The sequence below is a fragment of the Perca fluviatilis genome, chromosome 1 (assembly GCF_010015445.1).
Source record: "Perca fluviatilis chromosome 1, GENO_Pfluv_1.0, whole genome shotgun sequence".
In the NCBI taxonomy this organism is placed as follows: Eukaryota; Metazoa; Chordata; class Actinopteri; order Perciformes; family Percidae; genus Perca; species Perca fluviatilis.
Genome location: NC_053112.1, coordinates 1,215,667 through 1,237,080, shown reverse-complemented (window position 1 = coordinate 1,237,080; position 21,414 = coordinate 1,215,667). Strand labels below are relative to the sequence as shown.

General features: G+C 40.6%; 1 protein-coding gene and 1 pseudogene across 2 annotated transcripts; both read right to left on the bottom strand.

Annotated features, from left to right (window-relative positions):
- Window positions 1–1,107: 1,107 nt before the first annotated feature.
- LOC120566607 (E3 ubiquitin-protein ligase TRIM21-like) lies at window positions 1,108–9,723 on the bottom strand. Of its 2 annotated transcripts, none has more exons than XM_039813152.1 (2): window positions 9,639–9,723; window positions 1,108–3,094 (listed from the first exon to the last, which is right to left on the bottom strand). In XM_039813152.1, the coding sequence occupies exon 2, from the start codon at window positions 3,090–3,092 to the stop codon at window positions 1,446–1,448; it is 1,647 nt and encodes a 548-aa protein (XP_039669086.1). In that variant the 5' UTR covers window positions 3,093–3,094; window positions 9,639–9,723; the 3' UTR covers window positions 1,108–1,445. The 2 variants fall into 2 exon arrangements, with proteins under 2 accessions (XP_039669086.1, XP_039669077.1); XM_039813143.1 differs by lacking the exon at window positions 9,639–9,723 and adding an exon at window positions 5,053–5,218.
- A 4,576-nt stretch (window positions 9,724–14,299) lies between these two features.
- On the bottom strand, window positions 14,300–21,407 carry LOC120560631 (annotated as a pseudogene).
- Between the last annotated feature and the right edge of the window lie 7 nt (window positions 21,408–21,414).

Below are 21,414 nucleotides of genomic sequence, written 5' to 3'. Positions count from 1 at the left end.
GATATTAAAATCACCTACAATAAGTACTTTGTCTGATTGAAGGACTATACTTAATAAGAACTCAGAGAATTCAGATAAAAATTCAGAATATGGACCTGGTGGGCGGTAAACAACAACAAATGTAATTGGCTGTACCGTTTTCCACGTTGGGTGTTGAAGATTAAGAACAAGGCTTTCGAACGAGTTATAATTTAGTTTAGGTTTAGGATTAATTAACAGGCTTGAGTCGAATATGGCTGCAACTCCCCCTCCTCAGCCTGAGCCTCGTGGAATTTGAGTATTATTATGACTGGGAGGAGTGGCTTCATTTAGACTAACGTATTCATCGTGGCTCAGCCATGTTTCGGTGAGACAAAATAAATCAATTTGGTTATCTGATATCAATTTGTTTACCAATATTGCTTTAGATGACAGAGATCTAATGTTTAATAGTCCACATTTGATTTTCCTATTCTGTTCTGTCAGTACAGTGGTTGTTTTAATTCCAATTAGGTTGTTCAGTATAGCACCTCTTTTGTTTATGTTAATTGATCTCAGTCGGGGAACAGACACTGTGGTTATGGGATTATGAATGGGTGGTTGTTCCAAAGGAGCAAGCACAGAGGAGCACAGTCAATCATAGTTCTGAGTGTGCAAGGCGTGGTGCAAATTCTCATGGAGCACCTGGTTTGCGCGTGTATTGGGATGGATCCCATCCCTGCTGAACAGGGAGCCACGTTTCCAAAACAGATTAAAATTGTCAATAAAACCTATCTTATGAATGCTGCATGTAAGCTGGAGCCAGATGTTAAGGGAGAGTAGCCTGCTAAAAAGGCATGATCCGCGACCTAGAGATGGAAGTGGGCCCGAGATAAAAAACGACTTCCCAGTGCTTTTTAAAGCCTCAATGAGAGTGGTAAACTCAAATTCAAATTGCGCTCTCTCCTCTGTCAGTGGTTAAAAGTCTGGCAGTAGTACTGAAAGTTCAACTCTATTCTCGAAATGTAAAAAAAGGAATAAAGTTCATCCTCGACCAAAATACAACTTCTGTGTAAACCAGGCTTTTCTGTTTAATGTTTGGTACTCAAGTTACTTGTGTTCAACAACTGCTTTATTTTACAGTTTTTATTTTACAATCACGTATTTACAGATTTGACTCATATGCCTTTTTATCAGTAATCACAAAACACCAAAAAACGGCCAAAGCGACCAGTAATTAACCAAATAACTAACTTTTTATACCCGGTATAACAGCAACACATACTGTGTTCTGTAGACACTATAGGATGTATGAAGCCTTACTTAAATAATACATGAAATGAATGAAGCTTAATGACACAATGAAATATTCAGCAATATGTTTTCTGTGGCTACATCAAATACAAATAAATCAAGATATTTTTGCAGCATCTTTTGCAATTTTACTCAAACTTCAGCTTGACATATTTGGTGTTTTAGTGATTAGCCTACTCAATGTAATTGACAGGAGAGATGATCAGAGGTGCACTGTTTTCACCACCTTCATTCTTACAGGGACTGAAAAACGGGAAGAGTTTCTCAGTGAAGAAGCAGCCAGTAAAGGAGTAGATAAGGGCTGCAGCATTTACGTCAAAAAAGGAGACCAGACCCGCCTCATAATTCACAAACACCCCCACCTTCTGAGGTTGAGACTTCAGAGAGAGAAGGACTGGAGGGACATCAAGAGCTTTGTACTCAAATCCATTTCTCAACCATATAGTCCAATTACCATACCTTGGGTTCAGTGGTATGCTTGCCTTCCTGTTGATCGACTCTCTGGCCACTCCTAAATCCCATTTAGTCTTTCCTTTAACTTGAACCTCAAAGTAAAATCTGCCTGAAGAGAAACTCTGCCTTCCTAAAACAAAGCGATTAAGAGAAAATCTCTCTGGGTTATCTTGAAGATTCTTTTTTCCACCACCAGGATATACTTGTTTCCCATCATCAGACAGGATAAGACAAGGATGTGCTGTATCAGGATCAAGAGTCACATCCACTGCATACTGCTGGACCCTCTTCAGCTCGGCTTCAAGCAGCTTCTTCATCTCTTTACTGAGTGTCTCTTCCAGCTGAGCCACAGCTTTCACCACAGTCCCCTCATATGATTGATGGACGATGACCTTTGTCCAGTCCTTGGTGGGTGCAGGGTGGTTGATTGTTACGGACTGGACAGTCTGGAGAAGATGGAGGTGGTCTTCAGAGTGTGAGATCTGCTCCACCTCACTGCTACTCTTCATCAGCTCAGAGATTTCCTGTTCCAGCTCTTTGATGAAAGCTTCAGCCTGTTTTTCTGTTGTTTTCTGCTTCTCTTTGATCGTGTTGATGAGCTCATTCAGGCCTTTCTCAACAGACTCCATCAGAGAAGTGAAGACCTGAACACCTTCTGCTATCTCTCTATCTGCATCTTCCTCACTGAGGTCGACTGAGTGTTTGACCTCCTGAATCTTCAGTCGTCTCTTCTGGATCATCTGCTGAATTTCCGCCTCGGTCTTCCCCAACTCTGCCTTCTTTCCTTCATATTCTTCCTTTATTGGAACAACATCATGCATCTTGTGCTCTAAAACAGTGCAGAGCATGCAGACACATGTCTGGTCAGTCTTACAGAACAGCTCCAGAGGTTTATCATGCTTCGTACACATCCTGCCCTCCAGGTTCTCCACAGGGTCGATCAGCTGATGTCTTTTCAGGCCGGACGTTGTCAGATGAGGCTCCAGGTGATTCTCACAGTAGGAGACCAGACACACCAGGCAGGACTTCAGGGCCTTCAGTTTGGTTCCAGTGCAGACGTCACAGGGAACTTCTCCTGGTTTGGACACTTGTTGCTCTGAGCTGCTGCTGCTGGCTTTCTGTTGAGCTGACTGTCGGAACTGAGCAACCATCTCAGAAATGAAAGCGTTGACCCTCAAATCAGGTCTTGTGGTAAAAGCCTCTTCACACATTGGACACAGGTACTGGTCATTAGTATTCCAATGGTCAGTGATGCAGTTCTTGCAGAAGTTGTGACCACATGGAATGGTGACAGGATCAGTGAACACATCGAGACAGATGGAGCACAGAAATTGATCTTCAGATTGCAGATAGTTTTCTGCAGCCATATCTACACATGTGAAAGAAAAGATAAAACATTCCATTCAAAATACAGTTTTAATGAAAGCTTCAACATGGGGGAAAAGTTTCGTTAGTTTTCATGCATGCTAAAGATGTTAAACGTGTTCGTAAAATGAAAATTAATGCACAAAAATTCTAAATGGTTGATTTTCTGTCGGGCAAAAAATATATAGTATATTTTTTTTAAATGTATATTTAATGATGAGAGCTGGATCCCACCAAATTTTAGGCTTCATCCCAACCCTGGCGTGCCTTTGGGATGCTATGGAGCCTGCTGGTGGGTATATTGCTGGGTACCCAATGAACTTGCTGTTTGGAATTTACAGCAGTTTGGACAGCGTGGGATTTTAATATATATGAATGAAACTAAGTGACCGCACAATAAAGTTTGAGAAAGTAAAAAAACAAACACTGGCATTAGGCTGGCTTCACTTCTGTGTCTAGCCTTCACAATAAAAGCCCAGCTTAGATTTACTCAGAGCAATAACTCAATAAAATTGCTGACGCTAGATATCGAATAAAAGCCAGACGTTATATCGTATTCAGTTGCTGTAAGCTTAACATTTGTAAATTTAGTGAGTGAATCAGAACCTTCAACATAGCCAGAAACATTTCTCTGTCAGGTAAATGTAGTAGTACAATGTTATCCTCTGAAGTAGAATTACACAGTAAGTCAGAAGTATACAGTTGGTTGCTTTGTACGCCTTCTGTAAATTATTTCAACAATGGTTCTGGAGAAAGCTACAAACAGCAATACCACAGGCCAAGCAATCAGTCTAGTTGTAAACAGCGCTGCGCTTGGTTTGACAGGTGATGCAAGAAGCTGACGCAATCCCATGAAACTGTCACATTTGTGCTTGTCACATGCACACGCCCGCCCGCTACAAGAGTTGACTTGTGTTGAACTTTTCCCTACATTATCACATACCCTTCACCATACCTAGAGATTGGCATGGGGTACTTTCCATAAGATCATCTCTCAATGCAAATCAAACCAGCTATTAGGCTAACTGTAATAAAACCATGACGATCTTTCGGTATGGTGAAGGGTATGTGATGATGTGGGGGGGCTATTTTAATTCCAAAGGCCAATGGAACTTTATCAGGATGCATAGTATCCTGGATCCATGAAATAACTGGCCTTTAAAAATAAACATCTGCCTGCCTCTATGGGAATTTAACATAAGGGTGTGTATACTTATGCCCCCTGTATTTTAAGGAAGAACATTTATTTATTTACAAAGAAAATTGGTGTCCTTAAAGGGTGGATTTTTCCTAATTGTTTTAATTAAGGCATTACGATCAATTTCCAAAAGATTATTTTTTATTCCTCTTTTTAGACATTAGCATTGGTTCATAAATTTATGAGCACCACTGTAACTGTTTTCTAAACAGTTAAGGTGATAGACAGTGGGACTTCTGCTTGTCAGAGCATCGGCACAAGACTGGATTCATCAGGTAACGTCCATAATTATGACTATGCTGATTTAACTTTGGCTATCAACAATAACAGTCCTTGGTAAGGAAAGAGTAGTATTGCCACTATTTGTTATACATCAACCTGTGATTAGGGATATATGATACCATAGTCAGATAATCTCAATCAGTTGTACGGCAGGGATACAGTAGTGCACAGAATCTCCATAGTTACCACACATTGATCGTCTGGCGTTTAATAGCAGTGTTGCCTGCCTGTCTGTTCACATGAGGAGTGCTGTAGACCCCAAGGATCCACGCAGCTATGTAGATGAGGTGTCACTCCCCATATGAAAAAGCCTTAAAGCTGTTTAAGTGGGCTACTGTATAGTGGGCCTTCAGACAAAGCCATAGTTATATTGTTACCAATTTCACAATAAATTAAAAGAGTGGAACTTCCTTTCTGAGTAGAGCGGAAGTTTAGTGTTAATCCTGGTTGTTGAAAGTGTAAACATGATCAGCTGTACTCACCAGTGTTTGGCAGAGACTCTGCTGTGTTGTTGAGAAAGACCTGATGAAGTCAGTTTGAGTTTTCTTTCAGAGAGAAACAGAGTCTTGTCTCTACTGCAGCGTGGCTGACACTCTGACAAACTTAACTTTCATTTCTGGAGTGTGACGTTGTTGCTCTCTTCTTTCCAGTGTTGTTCCACCTCTCACTGCACCTCTGTTATCAGATTTTATGCCCTACCTCTTATTTATACAGTTATTGGGTAATACCAGGGTGTTGTCTGGTTGATATGGAGCAAAGGTCATGCTATAACTAATCAGTTATTATGTTTTTTGAAGGGTTAATGTACCTAAGCTAACAGGGTCCAACATAACATTTCCCCCCACTGGCCCCCCAGGCCAGTAGATCAGGATTTTACTGTCCCCTTGTTTATTTTTACTGGCCCAGAAGAGGTGAAAAAAACCACACTTTTCCAAATTGATAATTTATTAATCAAATAAACATTGTTATGATTCATCAAAACAACAAACAAAAAAACTATTCTGCATCTACAAATATGAGTTCAGTCAATTTAGCTGGATTTGCTCTCTAAGAATTCATAGTCATTCTATAGTAATGCTTTTTTATTTTCGTTGAAAGGCCTGAGTAAGGCCATAGCTTCTGCTGCATTCACTCACTCTTTGTAAACTCCCAATATGGATGATTGTTATCATGAATCAATATTGTGTATTTTGGTTAAAAAAGAGCAATCATTGATAACTTTTGTTATATGGTTTTGGTATATATTAATTATTGTTCTTAAATTGTGCAACATAGCTAATTTGCCAGCAGGTTATTAATGTGCTCATATTATGCTCTTTTGGCTTTTTCCCCCTTTCCTTTATTGTGTTATATATCTTTTTTGTGCATGTTATAGGTTTACAAAGTGAAAAAGCCCAAAGTCCACCCCAAAGGGACTTACCATCTCCAACAGAAACCACTGTTCACAAACTGCTCCAAACAGCTCTATTGTAGTCCAGCCTTTACTTCCGTGACGAACGTGCATCACTTTGTAACATAAGTTATAATCCTCGCCTAGCTGCTAGCATGGCACGCCCTCATACTCTGCTTCTGATTAGCTAGTAGTCCTTAGCTAGCTACTGCGCATGTGCGACTCCCAACAAACATGGAACAGAAGTGAGATGTCTCACTCTGTAGCTAAAACAGAGCGCTTAACACACAGGGTTAAAAGAGAAGCTGCAGCAAAGTGCAGTACAACAAAATATGGTGTTTTTTGAAAATGAAACCATGTAAACCTATTCTGATACAACCTCTAAATACAATTATGAACCTGAAAATGAACATAATATGAGCACTTTAAGAGAAAACATGCTGATGAGGCAAAGTGTATGACATTGGGCAAATCCATTTCTCATCCACGTTAGCTAGTGTTGCACCTAACGTTAGCACCAAATTACAAAGAACTTACTAGTGACTTTGATTGGCACAAACAATATCACTGGCTCCACAGCTTTGTAGCAGTACAGTAACTTTGTCTCATCATTCCTTTGTGTTTTGATCCATCTAGTGGTCGTTCTGTGTCACAACACCGGTTAGTGGTCTACATGATGCTGCAGTGTAGCAGGGGGTCATGGAGACGTGCTCAGACATGATGAAGGCTTTCAGCTCTCAAGAAATGTTCAGAGTTTATCTTAATACCTTGCACTTATCAATTATTATTGTTTGACTCTTTCAGAGAGATTATACATTTGTTGTCAGTATTGAAATGTGGCTTTAAACAATATTGTCAACTTACAACATAGAAAACTAAAGTTATTGTTATTGTCAGACGTTACCCGCAAGAAGAAGCTCTGCAGAACAACTATAGATGAAAACAGGAAAAATGTCTTAGGTTTTATGGCAGGCCGTTTTAACATTTAATTGAACCACACTCCTATCTGTAATTACATTTTAGATATTTATAATAGCATTTCTACTAGTCAAAATTATATTCTAACTAGTCAGAATGGTAATTTAAGATATCAACAATAACATTCTTACTTACTAGAAATTGTTTTTCAAGATATCTACAACTTTGATTGTACTAGTCAAAACTAAATTTAAATCCTTAAAAAGTATAAGTGGCCGTTTTAACATTTAGTAGCTAGACTGGATATGTATTGCAGATATATGTATTTAACTCTTCCTTGTCAGAAAGAACTTTCTAGATATCTGCGATAGATTTTATTGGAATATGTCCACATCCTGTTGTGTAGACCAGTTTTTTTTTTTAAAGAACAGCACTGCTAACAAAGCTGTCCTTACTGTACATTTCCTCCAGTGCTCAAGTCAGTGCTTACTCAGGCCTTGTGTTCAACAACTGCTTTATTTTACAGTTTTTAAATCTACAGTCACGTATTTAAAGATTTCTTTACCACTTCATGGTTATCATAAACCATCTTACAAAATTAATGAAACAATAAAAATATAGGTTATTTAAGGTTGCAATCATTGATGAACATGTCCTTGCACATTCAGGTCGGGGATACTGATGGAGCCCCAGTTAACGTGGCTTTCGCATTCTCCAGGATTGTTAGACACTGTGTGTATCTGTCGCTAAAAAATAAATTTTGTACCACTTCTTATGTCCAATATGTGGCACTAGGGAACAAATTAATGAAACGTCATGTTGCTGTTTATCATGTGTAGATCACATCATGTAAATTTAATTTTAATTGGATGATCTGTGTCACATACAACTAACGTTCTGTTGTCAGTAGGTGGCACTATGACTTAATAAAGGTGTGTAGATGCCTTCAAATATTTTGGGCAGATTGGACTATTTTAATTCAAGTTAACAGCTTCCTGTGTTATGGCAATACATTCAAATTGTCAGACACAGCACATCAGCCCACAAAAACACAACAGCTTCCCAATTTGGCACTGTGAAGGTCTTGAGATTCTTTTGACCCAATTTGAGATGGATGTGTTCAGTCCTCTAGGAGGAATTCCGAAATGTTTGATACCTGTAAACGGCCAACATCAACATTCGAGGTATCGACTAATCCTTAACGAATTAGCGTCACATTATTCAAAGGGTTATGTCAACAAAATACAAAATGAATCCAATAAACCCCTCTAAGAGGTAGTCAATAAATACATGAAAAAAAAAAATTCAATATGGATGACTTCCAGTTTGGTGGAGCTAATGAGAGCATTTTGGAAACACGTCCGAAATGATGAAAGCAATGTGTGTTCATCATTTTGTTAATATAAGAGGAACTTTATTACAACTAAGGCCTTTCACGCATAAGGGAGCGCTAAACATGCATGAACCTGCTGCGGAATATTCTCGCAATGTTCAAAAGGTTTTATGTGTGAAAATTTAAACAAAGTACATGGAGGGGGCTCTTTAGAGTGGACGTGCCACGCCCAGGCTCAAATGTGATATCAGATAAAAATAATTACTATTTTAATTATGGGTCCAAAGTTTTCCTGCATTCTAAAGTCCTCAAATGTGTTTGTAAAATGAACGCACATAATCCAAAATGGTTGATTTTCTCTTAGGCGACAAAATATCAAAATGTTTATATTAGATTGTTAAGATGAGAGCAATGATCCCACCACAATTCATGAAAATCAAAAGGAACGCCCGAGCCCAATCACTGCTGAACTTTACAAATTTCACCAGTTCCGATGTGTGCTGAGTTTCACAAGTTTTCAAGCATCCTAGGCCCCTCAGAAATGTAACAAAATAATAAGTAAACACGTCCAGACGGAGCACAGAAACCGATTAGACAGGAAACAGCCCACAGCAGCCATATCTACACACTGAGAACAAAAAGTATTATAAAATGTTGTTAAACACATAATTGTCAAATGAAGAATTATCAAAGTATGATTAATGCAATTTTGACAAACTTAAACACTTCAGCACACAGTATGATATTTCTATCGCTCAGAGTCTCTCAATCAAATCAATAACAAAAGACAGACTGTTGATGTTGTGAAGTAGTGAGGGATCTTGGGAGATAACTCACACTACGTCACTCAGGCAGAAATAACGTTCAAGGAGTCAGACAAGTTAATGTTCCAATTTACTTTGATGAAGTAAAAAAAAAAAAAAAACACAGAGAGAGGGTCAAAGTTTAAAATAAAAACACAGACAACACCCTAAAACAAGATCCGGTCTCTTATGTCCAGTGTTAGCATGGTTAGCATTGCTAAGCCTCTGTCCTGATTGACAGGTCGGTGTGTAGCAGACCCCCTAAAACTTCCCCTGCTATGGCCAGACAATATATTACTGGCATATGCAGTGTACACCAATAATATGACACCATGACCTCTCTATTTTAGCCTCCCTGCCATTACCTTGCTTAAAATGACAGATTTCTCTGGTTATGAAAATTTTTTGAAATATTTGGGATAATGTAAATACACAGCTCAAGAATATATATTACATAGGTCTGGTCTTTTTAGACATTTTAATGCGAAAATGCTACATATTATACCTTGAAGTGAGTTATATATAAGAGTGTAGCTTCCTGTTTGAATAAAGCTGCTACATTTAGCTGTAAGTTTAGTTGTAATGCTGTTTGTTAAAACAGTAGATATAATCAGCTGCACTCACCGGTAAATGTTGAGAAAGACCTGACGAACTCAGTTCAATATTGCTTCAGACAGAAACACAGAGACTTGTCTCGACTGCACTTTACAAAAATGACATGTCAAGGACTGAACAGAACAGAGGACATTAAACACAGGGCCAAACGAGCAGGGAGGGGGCCAACAGGTGAAACGTATTAGGGACAAATCTGAATCAAACAGGAAACAAAAGGTAAACCAAGACACAGGAAACCAAACACTACAAAATAATACAGGAAGTAAACCAAGCCAAACATACATTCATAAAGATTAAATTTTCAATTCAATTTTATTTATAGTATCAAATCATAACAGAGTTATCTTGAGACACTTTACAGATAGAGTAGGTCTAGACCACACTCTATAAATTCCAAAACCCCAACAATTAATTAATTAATTCCCTCAAGAGCAAGCATTGCAGTGGCTGTTGCGACAGTGGCGAGGAAAAACTCCCTTTTAGGAAGAAACCTTGGCAGACCCAGACTCACAATAAAGATAATGGAACAGTGACTTCAAAAGGTAGTCGTGGAAGTTATGTCATAGCAGGGCACATCGTGTCATACTGAGTAGTGCAGTCTCCAATACCGGATCCTGACTACTCTGTGCGTATGAACATCACAGCAGGGCGTTGCAGGATGTAATGTGGCACTGCAGAGCATGAGTGGATGCGGAGGACGCAGCAGGACACGGCCGGGCATTGCAGGGAATCGCAGGACTCCGGGGAGTAAACTCCCCAGAGCTAGGTTAGTAACAAGCATTTCTTGGACAGGATGCACACAAAAGGAAACAAGTGAAAACAGAGATGAGAGAGCAGCTCAGTGTCTCCTAGGAAGGAAGGAACTTCCCCGGCAATCTAGAATTATAATAGCATAACTAAGAGAAGCAGGTTAGCTTAGAGAGAGGTGCCGGATCGGGCTTGAACTGAGAGGAGTTCAGGAAAAACAGAACAGATTTTCTCTTTATTTAGGATCCTAATTAGCTCCTTGCAGGTGCTATTCTTCCTGAATACACACCTAAGACAAGGACAGACACATTGACAGCTCCACAAGTGCAGTCATCGGGCATTCCTTACATTTAGGGTGAACACATTTTTAAGACCGGTATATCCACATACTATCGTCACATAACAGGTCTTTTATCCTCTCTGGACACATCTCACAACTAAACAAACATATTGTTAAACCTCAACCAATGTTGTTTCTTTGTCTACTCAACTTCTCTAATCAATAGATATGGTTAGGTTTTAACAAAACTTTTAAATCTCCTTTTTACGGCTTTCTTAGGTTATTTGTTCAGGTAACACATTCCATTTTTGCATTGCTCTATAAATGACCCTTCGTTTAACAGTATTTAGGGCCCGAGCACTGACAGCGGTGCAGGCCCTATTGAAACTGAAGGAATTATTATTCCTGCTTTTTTCCGGCAAATTAATCACCTTTTTGAGGGCTTAACATTCTCAAAAACTCACCAAAATTGGCGGTCGCATCAACCTGGTGAAAATGTACGTTTTTAACAGTTTCGGGAATAGGCTAAATAAAAATGGCTCGCTAGCGCCCCCTAGAAAACTTTAAAAAATTGAACCCCTGCAGTACGTTTAACATAGACTAACGCAAAGTTGTACACCTATGCAGCATGTCAAAACGTACAACAAAGGTCATTGGAGCCATACCCTAAACCCAACAGGAAGTCCGCCATTTTGAATTGAATGTTTGAAATTAGTGTGATTTTGGCCATTTCCACAGAACATCGTACTTTAACTGTCAGGTGCTGCATTGGACGTAGACGAATCTTGGACCCAAATGCAGTTAAGAGATTTATTGCAGACAGGAAAACACTTACTTGGAGTACTATCCACAAGGCAAGGCAGTTGACGACAGGTAAAACAACAGGAACAGCACGCAACAAAAAAACACAATGATCCGACAAGAGACAAAGACAGAACAGGGACTAAATACACTAGGTAACGAGGACTAATGAGGGAAAAGTGACACAATAGGTGAAACACATCAGGGCGGGGCAGAACAATCAGAACAGGCGGGAAAACACAAGACAGGAAGCAAAACGAGACAAGACTAGGGAGGAAAACAAGCCTTCAAAATAAAACAGGAAACAGACATTAAAAAACGTGACAGTACACCCCTCTTAAGGGACGGCTCCCTGCTTCCATCTGGCAGGCGGTATCGGGGTTTTAGAGCACGCACTTTCAGGCTGCAGAATAGTTTTATCCCCACAGAACTGAACAATCATGCCCCCCCACCCCCCAGTCAGCACAGTTGCACTTTCTAGATAGGGATTCTATGTAATGGGACAATATTGGATGCCTTGATAATGTTTTTATATTTTTCTTATTTTATCTATTGTGTGAGTGTGCTTAAAACATATGCAGATGTGTGTTCCAGTGTTTCCAGAGTTTGGATGTATATCTGGTATCACTAAGTGCAGGGTTAGTTAAGGCAGTTGAAATTGTATTCTTTGACTCTGTTAATCGGCACCTGAATTTGTACATAAAATTCCTCAGCACAGCATGGAAGGTGGGAACATTACTTGTTACAAACAAATGAAACTATTGTGTGAGGTGTGATTGACTTGCTTTTTTAAGTGGTGACGGTTTGCCCCGCCCCATATGCTTAAGCCACGCACCCTTTAACATCAGCTTTAACAAAACTTTTAAATCTCCTTTTTACGGCTTTCTTAGGTTATTTGTTCAGGTAACACATTCCATTTTTGCATTGCTCTATAAATGACCCTTCGTTTAACAGTATTTAGGGCCCGAGCACTGACAGCGGTGCAGGCCCTATTGAAACTGAAGGAATTATTATTCCTGCTTTTTTCCGGCAAATTAATCACCTTTTTGAGGGCTTAACATTCTCAAAAACTCACCAAAATTGGCGGTCGCATCAACCTGGTGAAAATGTACGTTTTTAACAGTTTCGGGAATAGGCGCACAAAAATGGCTCGCTAGCGCCCCCTAGAAAACTTTAAAAAATTGAACCCCTGCAGTACGTTTAACATAGACTAACGCAAAGTTGTACACCTATGCAGCATGTCAAAACGTACAACAAAGGTCATTGGAGCCATACCCTAAACCCAACAGGAAGTCCGCCATTTTGAATTGAATGTTTGAAATTAGTGTGATTTTGGCCATTTCCACAGAACATCGTACTTTAACTGTCAGGTGCTGCATTGGACGTGACGCAATCTTGCACCCAAATGCAGTTAAGAGATTTATTGCAGACAGGAAAACACTTACTTGGAGTACTATCCACAAGGCAAGGCAGTTGACGACAGGTAAAACAACAGGAACAGCACGCAACAAAAACACAATGATCCGACAAGAGACAAAGACAGAACAGGGACTAAATACACTAGGTAACGAGGACTAATGAGGGAAAAGTGACACAATAGGTGAAACACATCAGGGCGGGGGCAGAACAATCAGAACAGGCGGGAAAACACAAGACAGGAAGCAAAACAAGACAAGACTAGGGAGGAAAACAAGCCTTTCAAAATAAAACAGGAAACAGACATTAAAAAACGCGTGACAGTACACCCCTCTTAAGGGACGGCTCCCTGCTTCCATCTGGCAGGCGGTATCGGGGTTTTAGAGCACGCACTTTCAGGCTGCAGAATAGTTTTATCCCCACAGAACTGAACAATCATGCCCCCCCCCCCCAGTCAGCACAGTTGCACTTTCTAGATAGGGATTCTATGTAATGGGACAATATTGGATGCCTTGATAATGTTTTTATATTTTTCTTATTTTATCTATTGTGTGAGTGTGCTTAAAACATATGCAGATGTGTGTTCCAGTGTTTCCAGAGTTTGGATGTATATCTGGTATCACTAAGTGCAGGGTTAGTTAAGGCAGTTGAAATTGTATTCTTTGACTCTGTTAATCGGCACCTGAATTTGTACATAAAATTCCTCAGCACAGCATGGAAGGTGGGAACATTACTTGTTACAAACAAATGAAACTATTGTGTGAGGTGTGATTGACTTGCTTTTTTAAGTGGTGACGGTTTGCCCCGCCCCATATGCTTAAGCCACGCACCCTTTAACATCAGCTAATGAACTCAGCTGGGAGTGCCGCGCAAATGCACGGTCGCAAGGAGCGATGTCCGCAAGTAATCCAGACACGCGCAGAGGAGCGAGGGCCCGTCCAACGCTGCTTGCAGCTTTAATTTGAATTGTTACCTGCCACCAAAATTTTGTGTTTTCCGTGATATAAATAAAGATGGTGTCACCATAAATTGGCGCCTAAAGGAGTATCATAATGCATAAAACTAAGTATTTGACGCCATTTGAGCCATGAGATGTCACTATTTTATTATAGCCAATAAAATTACTACTTAAAACAATTGTTTTTACTGGAAAGCCACTTTCTCAGTTTAACACTTATCATTTTGGGGGAAACAATGTAAAGGAAAAGAAGCAGGCAGACAGCAATTTAACTGTGACAAGGAAACCATTTATTTTTACAGCACATCTCACATCATATTATATGATTAGAAACAGCTGATCAGGCAGTTTTCTTTATTCAGCTGCCACTTTACCCTAAAAACACAAATAAAATAGTGTTTAATCACCTTTATTTCAAACAAATCTAACTGACAATATATTTCTGTCATAACTTTTTTTAAATTTAATTTAAGTCTTTATTGGTGTGTTTACCTTGCCAGAGTCACGGCTCTTCGCTCTCAACTTGTTGACCTGGGACTCTGCGATGTCAGCACGCTCCTCAGCCTCCTCCAGCTCATGCTGCACCTTCCTGCACTTGGACAGATGAGTGTTGGCCTGCTCCTCCTGAAAAACATAGATTGATTTTCTTTAATCTCCTAAAAGACCAAAGGTAATCTTCAATTAAAATAAATCTGCCACAGTATCAAGCTTTCAGTGTTGTATAAATCTATATATTGCCCTTACTGCCTCCTCAGCCTGCCTCTTGTAGGCCTTGACTTTGAGCTGCAACTTGTCAACTAGATCCTGCAGCCTGGCAACGTTTTTCTTGTCCTCCTCAGTCTGTTAAAGTTAATTTAAAGTAAATAAATGTTTTTGTAATAAATATGTTAAGTTGATTTGTATGACAACTATCAAAGTGACTGTACCTGATAGGTGAGCTCCTTCACCCTCCTCTCATATTTGCGGACACCCTTAATGGCATCTCCTCCGCGTCTCTGCTCAGCATCAACCTCTGCCTCCAGTTCACGCACCTTCAATGAACAATAAGGCAATAAGAATGCATCTTTTTTTAATAAGTTCAGTTCTGTAAATTCGTTCTTTCTTACCCTGGACTCCAGTTTCTGGAGCTGCTTCTTGCCACCCTTCATGGCCAGGTTCTCAGCCTCATCCAGGCGGTGCTGCAGGTCCTTAACAGTGACCTCCAGGTTCTTCTTCATCCTCTCCAGGTGGGAGCTGGTATCCTGCTCCTTCTTCAGCTCCTCAGCCATCATAGCAGCCTAGAAGATACAGCAAAAAGAATTTGAATTATTTAAAATACATATATATATATATATATATATATATATTAGAATAATCTTGAAAATACACATTGGAGTGAAAGTAAGACCAATTAAAATGTAAACCCACATCAGTGATGGCCTTCTTGGCCTTCTCCCCTGCATTCGTTGCTTCCTGAACACTGTCATCCACTTCACTCTGAACCTGGACCAGGTCAGACTCAAGCTTCTTCTTGGAGTTCAGAAGGCTTGTGTTCTAAAAGGCAGAAAAAGATGTAGGCACGTTAGTCATCACATGATTTTCACATGTTCACATTAGATTTTTGAATTATTGAAGAAATGATTGGGCTTGTTCACCTGAGAATGCAGAAGTCCAACACGCTCACTGGCATCCACCAGCTCCTGCTCAGCGGTTTTGCGACTTCTCTCCGTCTGTTCCAAAGCAGCTCTAAGTTCCTCGATTTCAGCTACCATCAGACCGTTTCTGCGATCCACCATAGCAGCTTGTTCCTTGAATTCCTCCTGTGCTCTGACAGCATCATCAAGGTGCAGTTGTGCATCCTACAGAAAAAATATCAGGACAAAATTCACATGAATGCCAAAATGTACCTGCACTGATCATAGTCTGTGCAACAATTCTGTGTTACCTTCAGTTGCGCCTGCACATTCCTCAGCTGCTTCTGGGACTCAGCAGCCTGGTGATTGGCATGGCTCAGCTGAATCTCCATCTCATTTAGGTCTCCCTCCATCTTCTTCTTGATTCTCAGGGCATCGTTTCTGCTCCTGACCTCAGAATCCAGATTGCTCTGCTTGGAGTCAATCACCCTCTGGCTGTTCCTCTTGATCTGCTCCATCTCCTCATCTTTCTCTGCCAGCTTCCTGTCCACCTCACCCTTAATCTGTTTGAGCTCCAGCTGGACACGCAGGATCTTAGACTCTTCGTGTTCCAGAGTTCCCTGATGATATCAAAGAATTAAATATTACTCTCTGCCTTCAAACCTTTTTAAAGTATATTTGTCCATGATTTAGATTTTTTTTCAGTAGATGTCCCCAGAAGAAAATGTACCTCAGCCTCCTCAAGAGCCGTCTGGATCTCAGACTTTTCAGTCTCCACCTGCTTCTTAGACTTCTCCAACTCATGGATGCTCTTGCCAGTCTCACCAATCTGTTCAGTCAGATCTGAGATCTCCTCTGCATAGAGATACATGTGTTTTTATATTGTTAAGCCTTACAATGTAAAATATATAGACTTTATTCCAACACATGTTGAATACAATGTAACTGTTACATAATGTAGAACTCACGTTGAAGGTTCTTGTTTTCACGCTTCAAAGTCTCCAGCTGATCCAGAGATTCCTCATAAGAGTTCTTCATCTTGAACAGCTCAGTGCTGAGAGAACGAGTCTCCTTCTGTGCTCCCTCGAGCTCTGCCTGACCCTCCTCGTACTTCTGTTTCCACTCTGCCAACACCTGAATAACACGATTGGTTATGTAGCAATATGAGGAAAAATAAATATGTCTTTCATTGTTTCTGTGTGGCTTGGAAAAACAAAGTTAATAATGCTACCTTGTCAAAGTTCCTCTGCTTCTTGTCCAGGTTGGCAGCCAGCCCATTGGCCCTCTCCACATCAATCATGAGGTCCTCCACCTCACTCTGGAGCCTCTGTTTGGTTTTCTCAAGCGAAGCACACTTGGAATTCACTGCCTCAATCTGCTCCTCAGCCTCCTGAAGACGCTGAGCCAGCTTTTTCCTGTTTAAAGAAGGTAAGATTAGTTTCCCACTTAAACTATGTCTAACTAATGACTAACTAACTGAATAACTAATGACTAATCTGTGGTGTGAATTCTTGTATTTTGAGTGTTGCATTGTTGTTTGTTTGAAGCCTTCATATCCTTAGAGTTAGCCTCGTGAGACCGTCCTGATCTCGCGAACTCTAGTTTTCTACTCTCAGATCAGTCTGGCATATTGAGATAGAGAAAATTTGGAGCCGTTTGCAAAACGACCAACCAATAAGCATTGGTTTTGAGGCGGGTTTAGGTGTGACGCAACCAGAAGCGACTGTTAGTCTAAACAACATGGCGGCTTCCACGGATGAGATGAGTGGAGCTATTGCGCAAGTTTTATCCGAATTAGAAAGTATTCCTTCATTAAAAGAAGAGCAAAAAACGGCACTGGAGGCTTTTCTCGGAGGAAAAGATGTTTTTGCTCTTCTCCCAACTGGTTTCGGCAAGAGTTTGATCTAATTGGTTGATTTGGCCCGTCTATCGCCAACAGGTGGTGATAGACAGATGGTTTATCCAGCTAACCAGTATTTTCGCCCCTTCCCAGAAGTTTTCCAACGGAAAGTTCCCAGATGGATATGCCGAGCAAATGCGAAGCAATCCATCTGGTGGAGTCAGGATACCTTAGAGTAGCGAGTATATCAAAATAACAGGTTTTGGAAAGGGGGATGGGCAATTTATAATCAGCCTAGTGTTGTTATTAATAGCTAGTTTTTAAAGATCTAGATGAACATATGAAGGCAGAGCTGTACAATGTTTGCTCCAAAGTTGAGTTGTGCTAAAATGATACACTGGCCATTGAATTGTTTGAATGTTACTCACTTGGCTTCCTCAAGCTCCTCAGTGCGCTGGATAGCATCAGTTTCATACTTAGCTCTCCACTGAGCCACCTCACTGTTGGCCTTGGACATTCCACGCTGCAGCTCAGCCTTGGCCTCTTGCTCCTCCTCAAACTGCTCCCTCAGCAGATCACAGTCATGGCGGGCTGATTGCAGTCCATGGGCAAGAGCATTTTTGGCCTGGTGTAAATGGTGTATGATTGAATTTACAAAATTCCTGAATCCCAAACTAATAATACCAATACACACTTACTTAAATGTTTCTTACCTTAACCTCCTCTTCAACATGTCTTTTCAGCTCCTCAATCTGTTGTGTGAATGCCTGTTTGCCTCTGGTCAGCTGGGAGACAAGAGCTTCTTTCTCTTCAACTTGACGGCTGAACTCACCTTGTGTGAAAGATGCCATGATACATTAGTTTGTGTCACGTTTCTTAATACCATACACAACAGATAATTAACTGACAGCTTGTACTGTAGATACCATTTTCCGTCAGGAGACGTGCTCTCTGTGCACTTGTGTCATTGATTTGACGGACATTTTCATCATTCTTGGTCTTCAGTTCGCTGAGTTGGTCCTCTAGAGTACGGCACATCTTTTCAAGATTTCCCTAATGAGTAAATATAGATGAGATCAGTGATCAGATTTTATCTATAATATTAAGTAAATGTTGTAAAAACTGTTTTTTTACTATACTAATTTGGGTAATACAATAGCAAGTAATGCATTTTGTACCTTTGCTTTAGCAACATTCTCCATGTTGCTGGAGAGGTCATCAATCTCCATCTTGTATTCACTCTTTTCCTTCTCAAGCTTCTGCTTTACACGCTGGAGGTTGTCGATCTGCTCTCCCAGCTCAGCAACACTGTCAGCCTGCTTCTTGCGAAGAGCAGCAGCAGTGGCTTCGTGCTGCAGAGTGGACTCCTCAAGATCACGACGGAGCTTCTGGAACTCGGCTTCACGCTTCTTGTTCATCTCAATCTGAGAAGCAGTGGCACCACCGGCCTCCTCCAGCCTCTCACTGATCTCCTCAAGTTCCCTGGAGAGGTCAGCTCTCTGCTTCTCAACCTTGGCACGAGCAGCACGCTCAGCCTCAATCTCCTCCTCCAGTTCCTCAATACGAGCCTGTTCAATGTAGATATAAGGTCTTTCAGTAAACTTTCACTTTTAATACACAAAATTGGAAATATCAGAAATGTTTTATTTAAAACCATATGTCACCTGGAGCTCCTTGATCTTCTTCTGAAGCTGAGCACCAAGTGACTGCTCATCTTCAACTTTGCTAAGGAGCTGACTGATTTCAAAGTCCTTCCTGTGAGAAGTTTAGATGAAGTACATAGAGTTCATGCAGTCCATACGGAGCTTCTTCTCTTGCTCCAGAGAACCCTCAAGCTGAAAAATACGATTCATTTTTAATCATCAAATTCAAGAATCCTGCTTTGCCATTCCAAGAGACTTTGTAATCTTACATCATCCACTTGCTGCTCAAGCTTGGTCTTGGCCTTGGTCAGAGTGTTTACTTTGTCTTCCTCTGCCTGCAGGTCATCAAGAGTCTGCTGATGAGCCTCCTGAAGGGCTTTCTTTTCCTTGGTCAGCTTAGCAATGCTCTCATCCTGAGAGGCCATCTCCTCAGTCAGGTTCTTAACCTAAATGTGCAAGAAAAATCTTGTCTTTAAACTGTCATCATTATAATCTTACTTGATATGCTGGACAGATTATTACAGTTTTTCCTCTGGATTCTTTTTTAATGGGCAGGTGGGGGAAGGGTTAACGTTAGGGTTGAAAATTAGTCGGGGTGCACTAGTATCTACGTTACCAGCCTCTCACGGCAATTACAAATAGCAATGGTTCAAATGCATTATCATTACATTACATTATGTAGTGTCCTTTCTCTTTAAGAAAGAGTTCTGTTTCAGTATTTGGTTGAGAATAAAATTTGTTTATTTCTGTGAGTCCATTCAGCTTGACATATATCAACCACAGCTAATGAACAATTCCAGATAAATTACGCATTTAGCAGTTCCCGTATAGCATCACATTTTTAACATAACCTGGAAAACACAACAGCCTGTTGTGTGAATACATCTCCTGCAGCAGGGGTGTGGCAGATGGACTGCAGGGTGCACACACTTCTTTTCTCATCGGGGGTCAGAGAATCAGTAAATTTAATAAATTCAGTCACCGTAAAGGTATTTTCTAAGCCATGGGAACTGTGTGAGCGTGACTTCCATGAGAATTAGCCGTCAAGGCTTTTGTCCCTGTTTATCACTCTGCATGAGGTGAAAATGCTGTACTTGTGCTGTGTTTTGGTTGTCATGACTTTGCGATAGATTGATGTCCTTTCACTGTTCCAGTCCCTTACCCTCAACCTCAGCTCTGCAGAGTCGGGAAATTGGGACTTAATGAAAAAGTAAAATTCGGAAGCTGCGGTGCCAATAATTCTGCAGCGGGGGGTCTCCCCTCCAGAATGTATTTAGCGGGAAAACTATTATATACAAACCTTGTTCTCTGTGGCATGTTTCTCTTTTTCCACTTTGGCCAAAGTAAGCTCCAGGTCATCAATATCCTTCTTGAGCTCAGAGCATTCATCCTCCAGCTTTCTCTTCTTTGCTGTGAGCTCAGCATTGATTTCCTCTTCATCCTCCAGTCTCTCAGTTGTCTCTTTGAGTTTGGCCTCCATCTGAATCTTACTCTTGATAAGTCCCTCACATCTCTCTTCAGCATCATTCAGATTGTCTGATTCCTAGTTAATTTTATAAAGATAGATGTTAGCACATCAACTTTGAAAAACATGAAAAGCACAATTTTCTGTTGATGTGTACTTACAGATGATACTTGCAGCTGCAGATCATTCTTCTCCTGCAGAAGAGACACCATCTTCTCCTCCAGTTCCTTCTTCTTGGCCAGGGCAGCAGCCAAGTCAGTTTTCATCTTTTCATAGTTCTCCTTCATATTTGCCAGCTCCTTCTCAGTTTCAGCAGTCTTCAGCAGAGGTTTGATCTTGTCGTACACCTTCATCCATGGCCAGTGTTTGACATTCATGAATGAGCGGATATTGTACTGGATGGTATATATGGCTTCCCTGCGAACAACAATAGTAAACATAATATAGTATTTGTAATACCATGATTCAGAATGAGCTGTTTTCAACATGCCTCCTCTCTGTCATCTTCACAAACTCCTTTCTCATGACATAACCACGGGCCAAAGCCTGAGTCATGGTGACCAGAGATGACAGTTTTTCATCCCTCATCTCCTCAAGGACACCCAGCAGACCGGCCTTGAAGAACACCTGATCAAACACAAAATAAAAATGAACGTAGGATGAACTCAGATAGTTTTTTTATTTTATTTATTTAACCTTTATTTATTCAGGGGAGGGTCACTGAGACAGCCTCTCTTTTGCAGGAACGCCCTGATCACATTCACACAGTTCCACATTCATACCTGGTATATTTTGCTTTATATAATTAACAGAAAAACAAACACACCGCACTGAACAACCTAACCTCTTTGGTCATTAATCTAAAGTAAAATAAGAGAGCAAGGTGTTTACCTTTGTGTGTCCGAATTTGTACTCGTCATGTGGAATCAATTGACCCAAGCAGCTTCTCTGAAGCCTTCTTGTTGTCAATGAACTGGCCCTCGGGGATGACACTGGCATTCAGCACCTTGTACCGTTTTTAG

Bases quoted from the DNA above. Each gene is read 5' to 3' on its own strand.
- LOC120566607 (XM_039813152.1), bottom strand. From the start codon at position 3,092: ATGGCTGCAGAAAACTATCTGCAATCTGAAGATCAATTTCTGTGCTCC.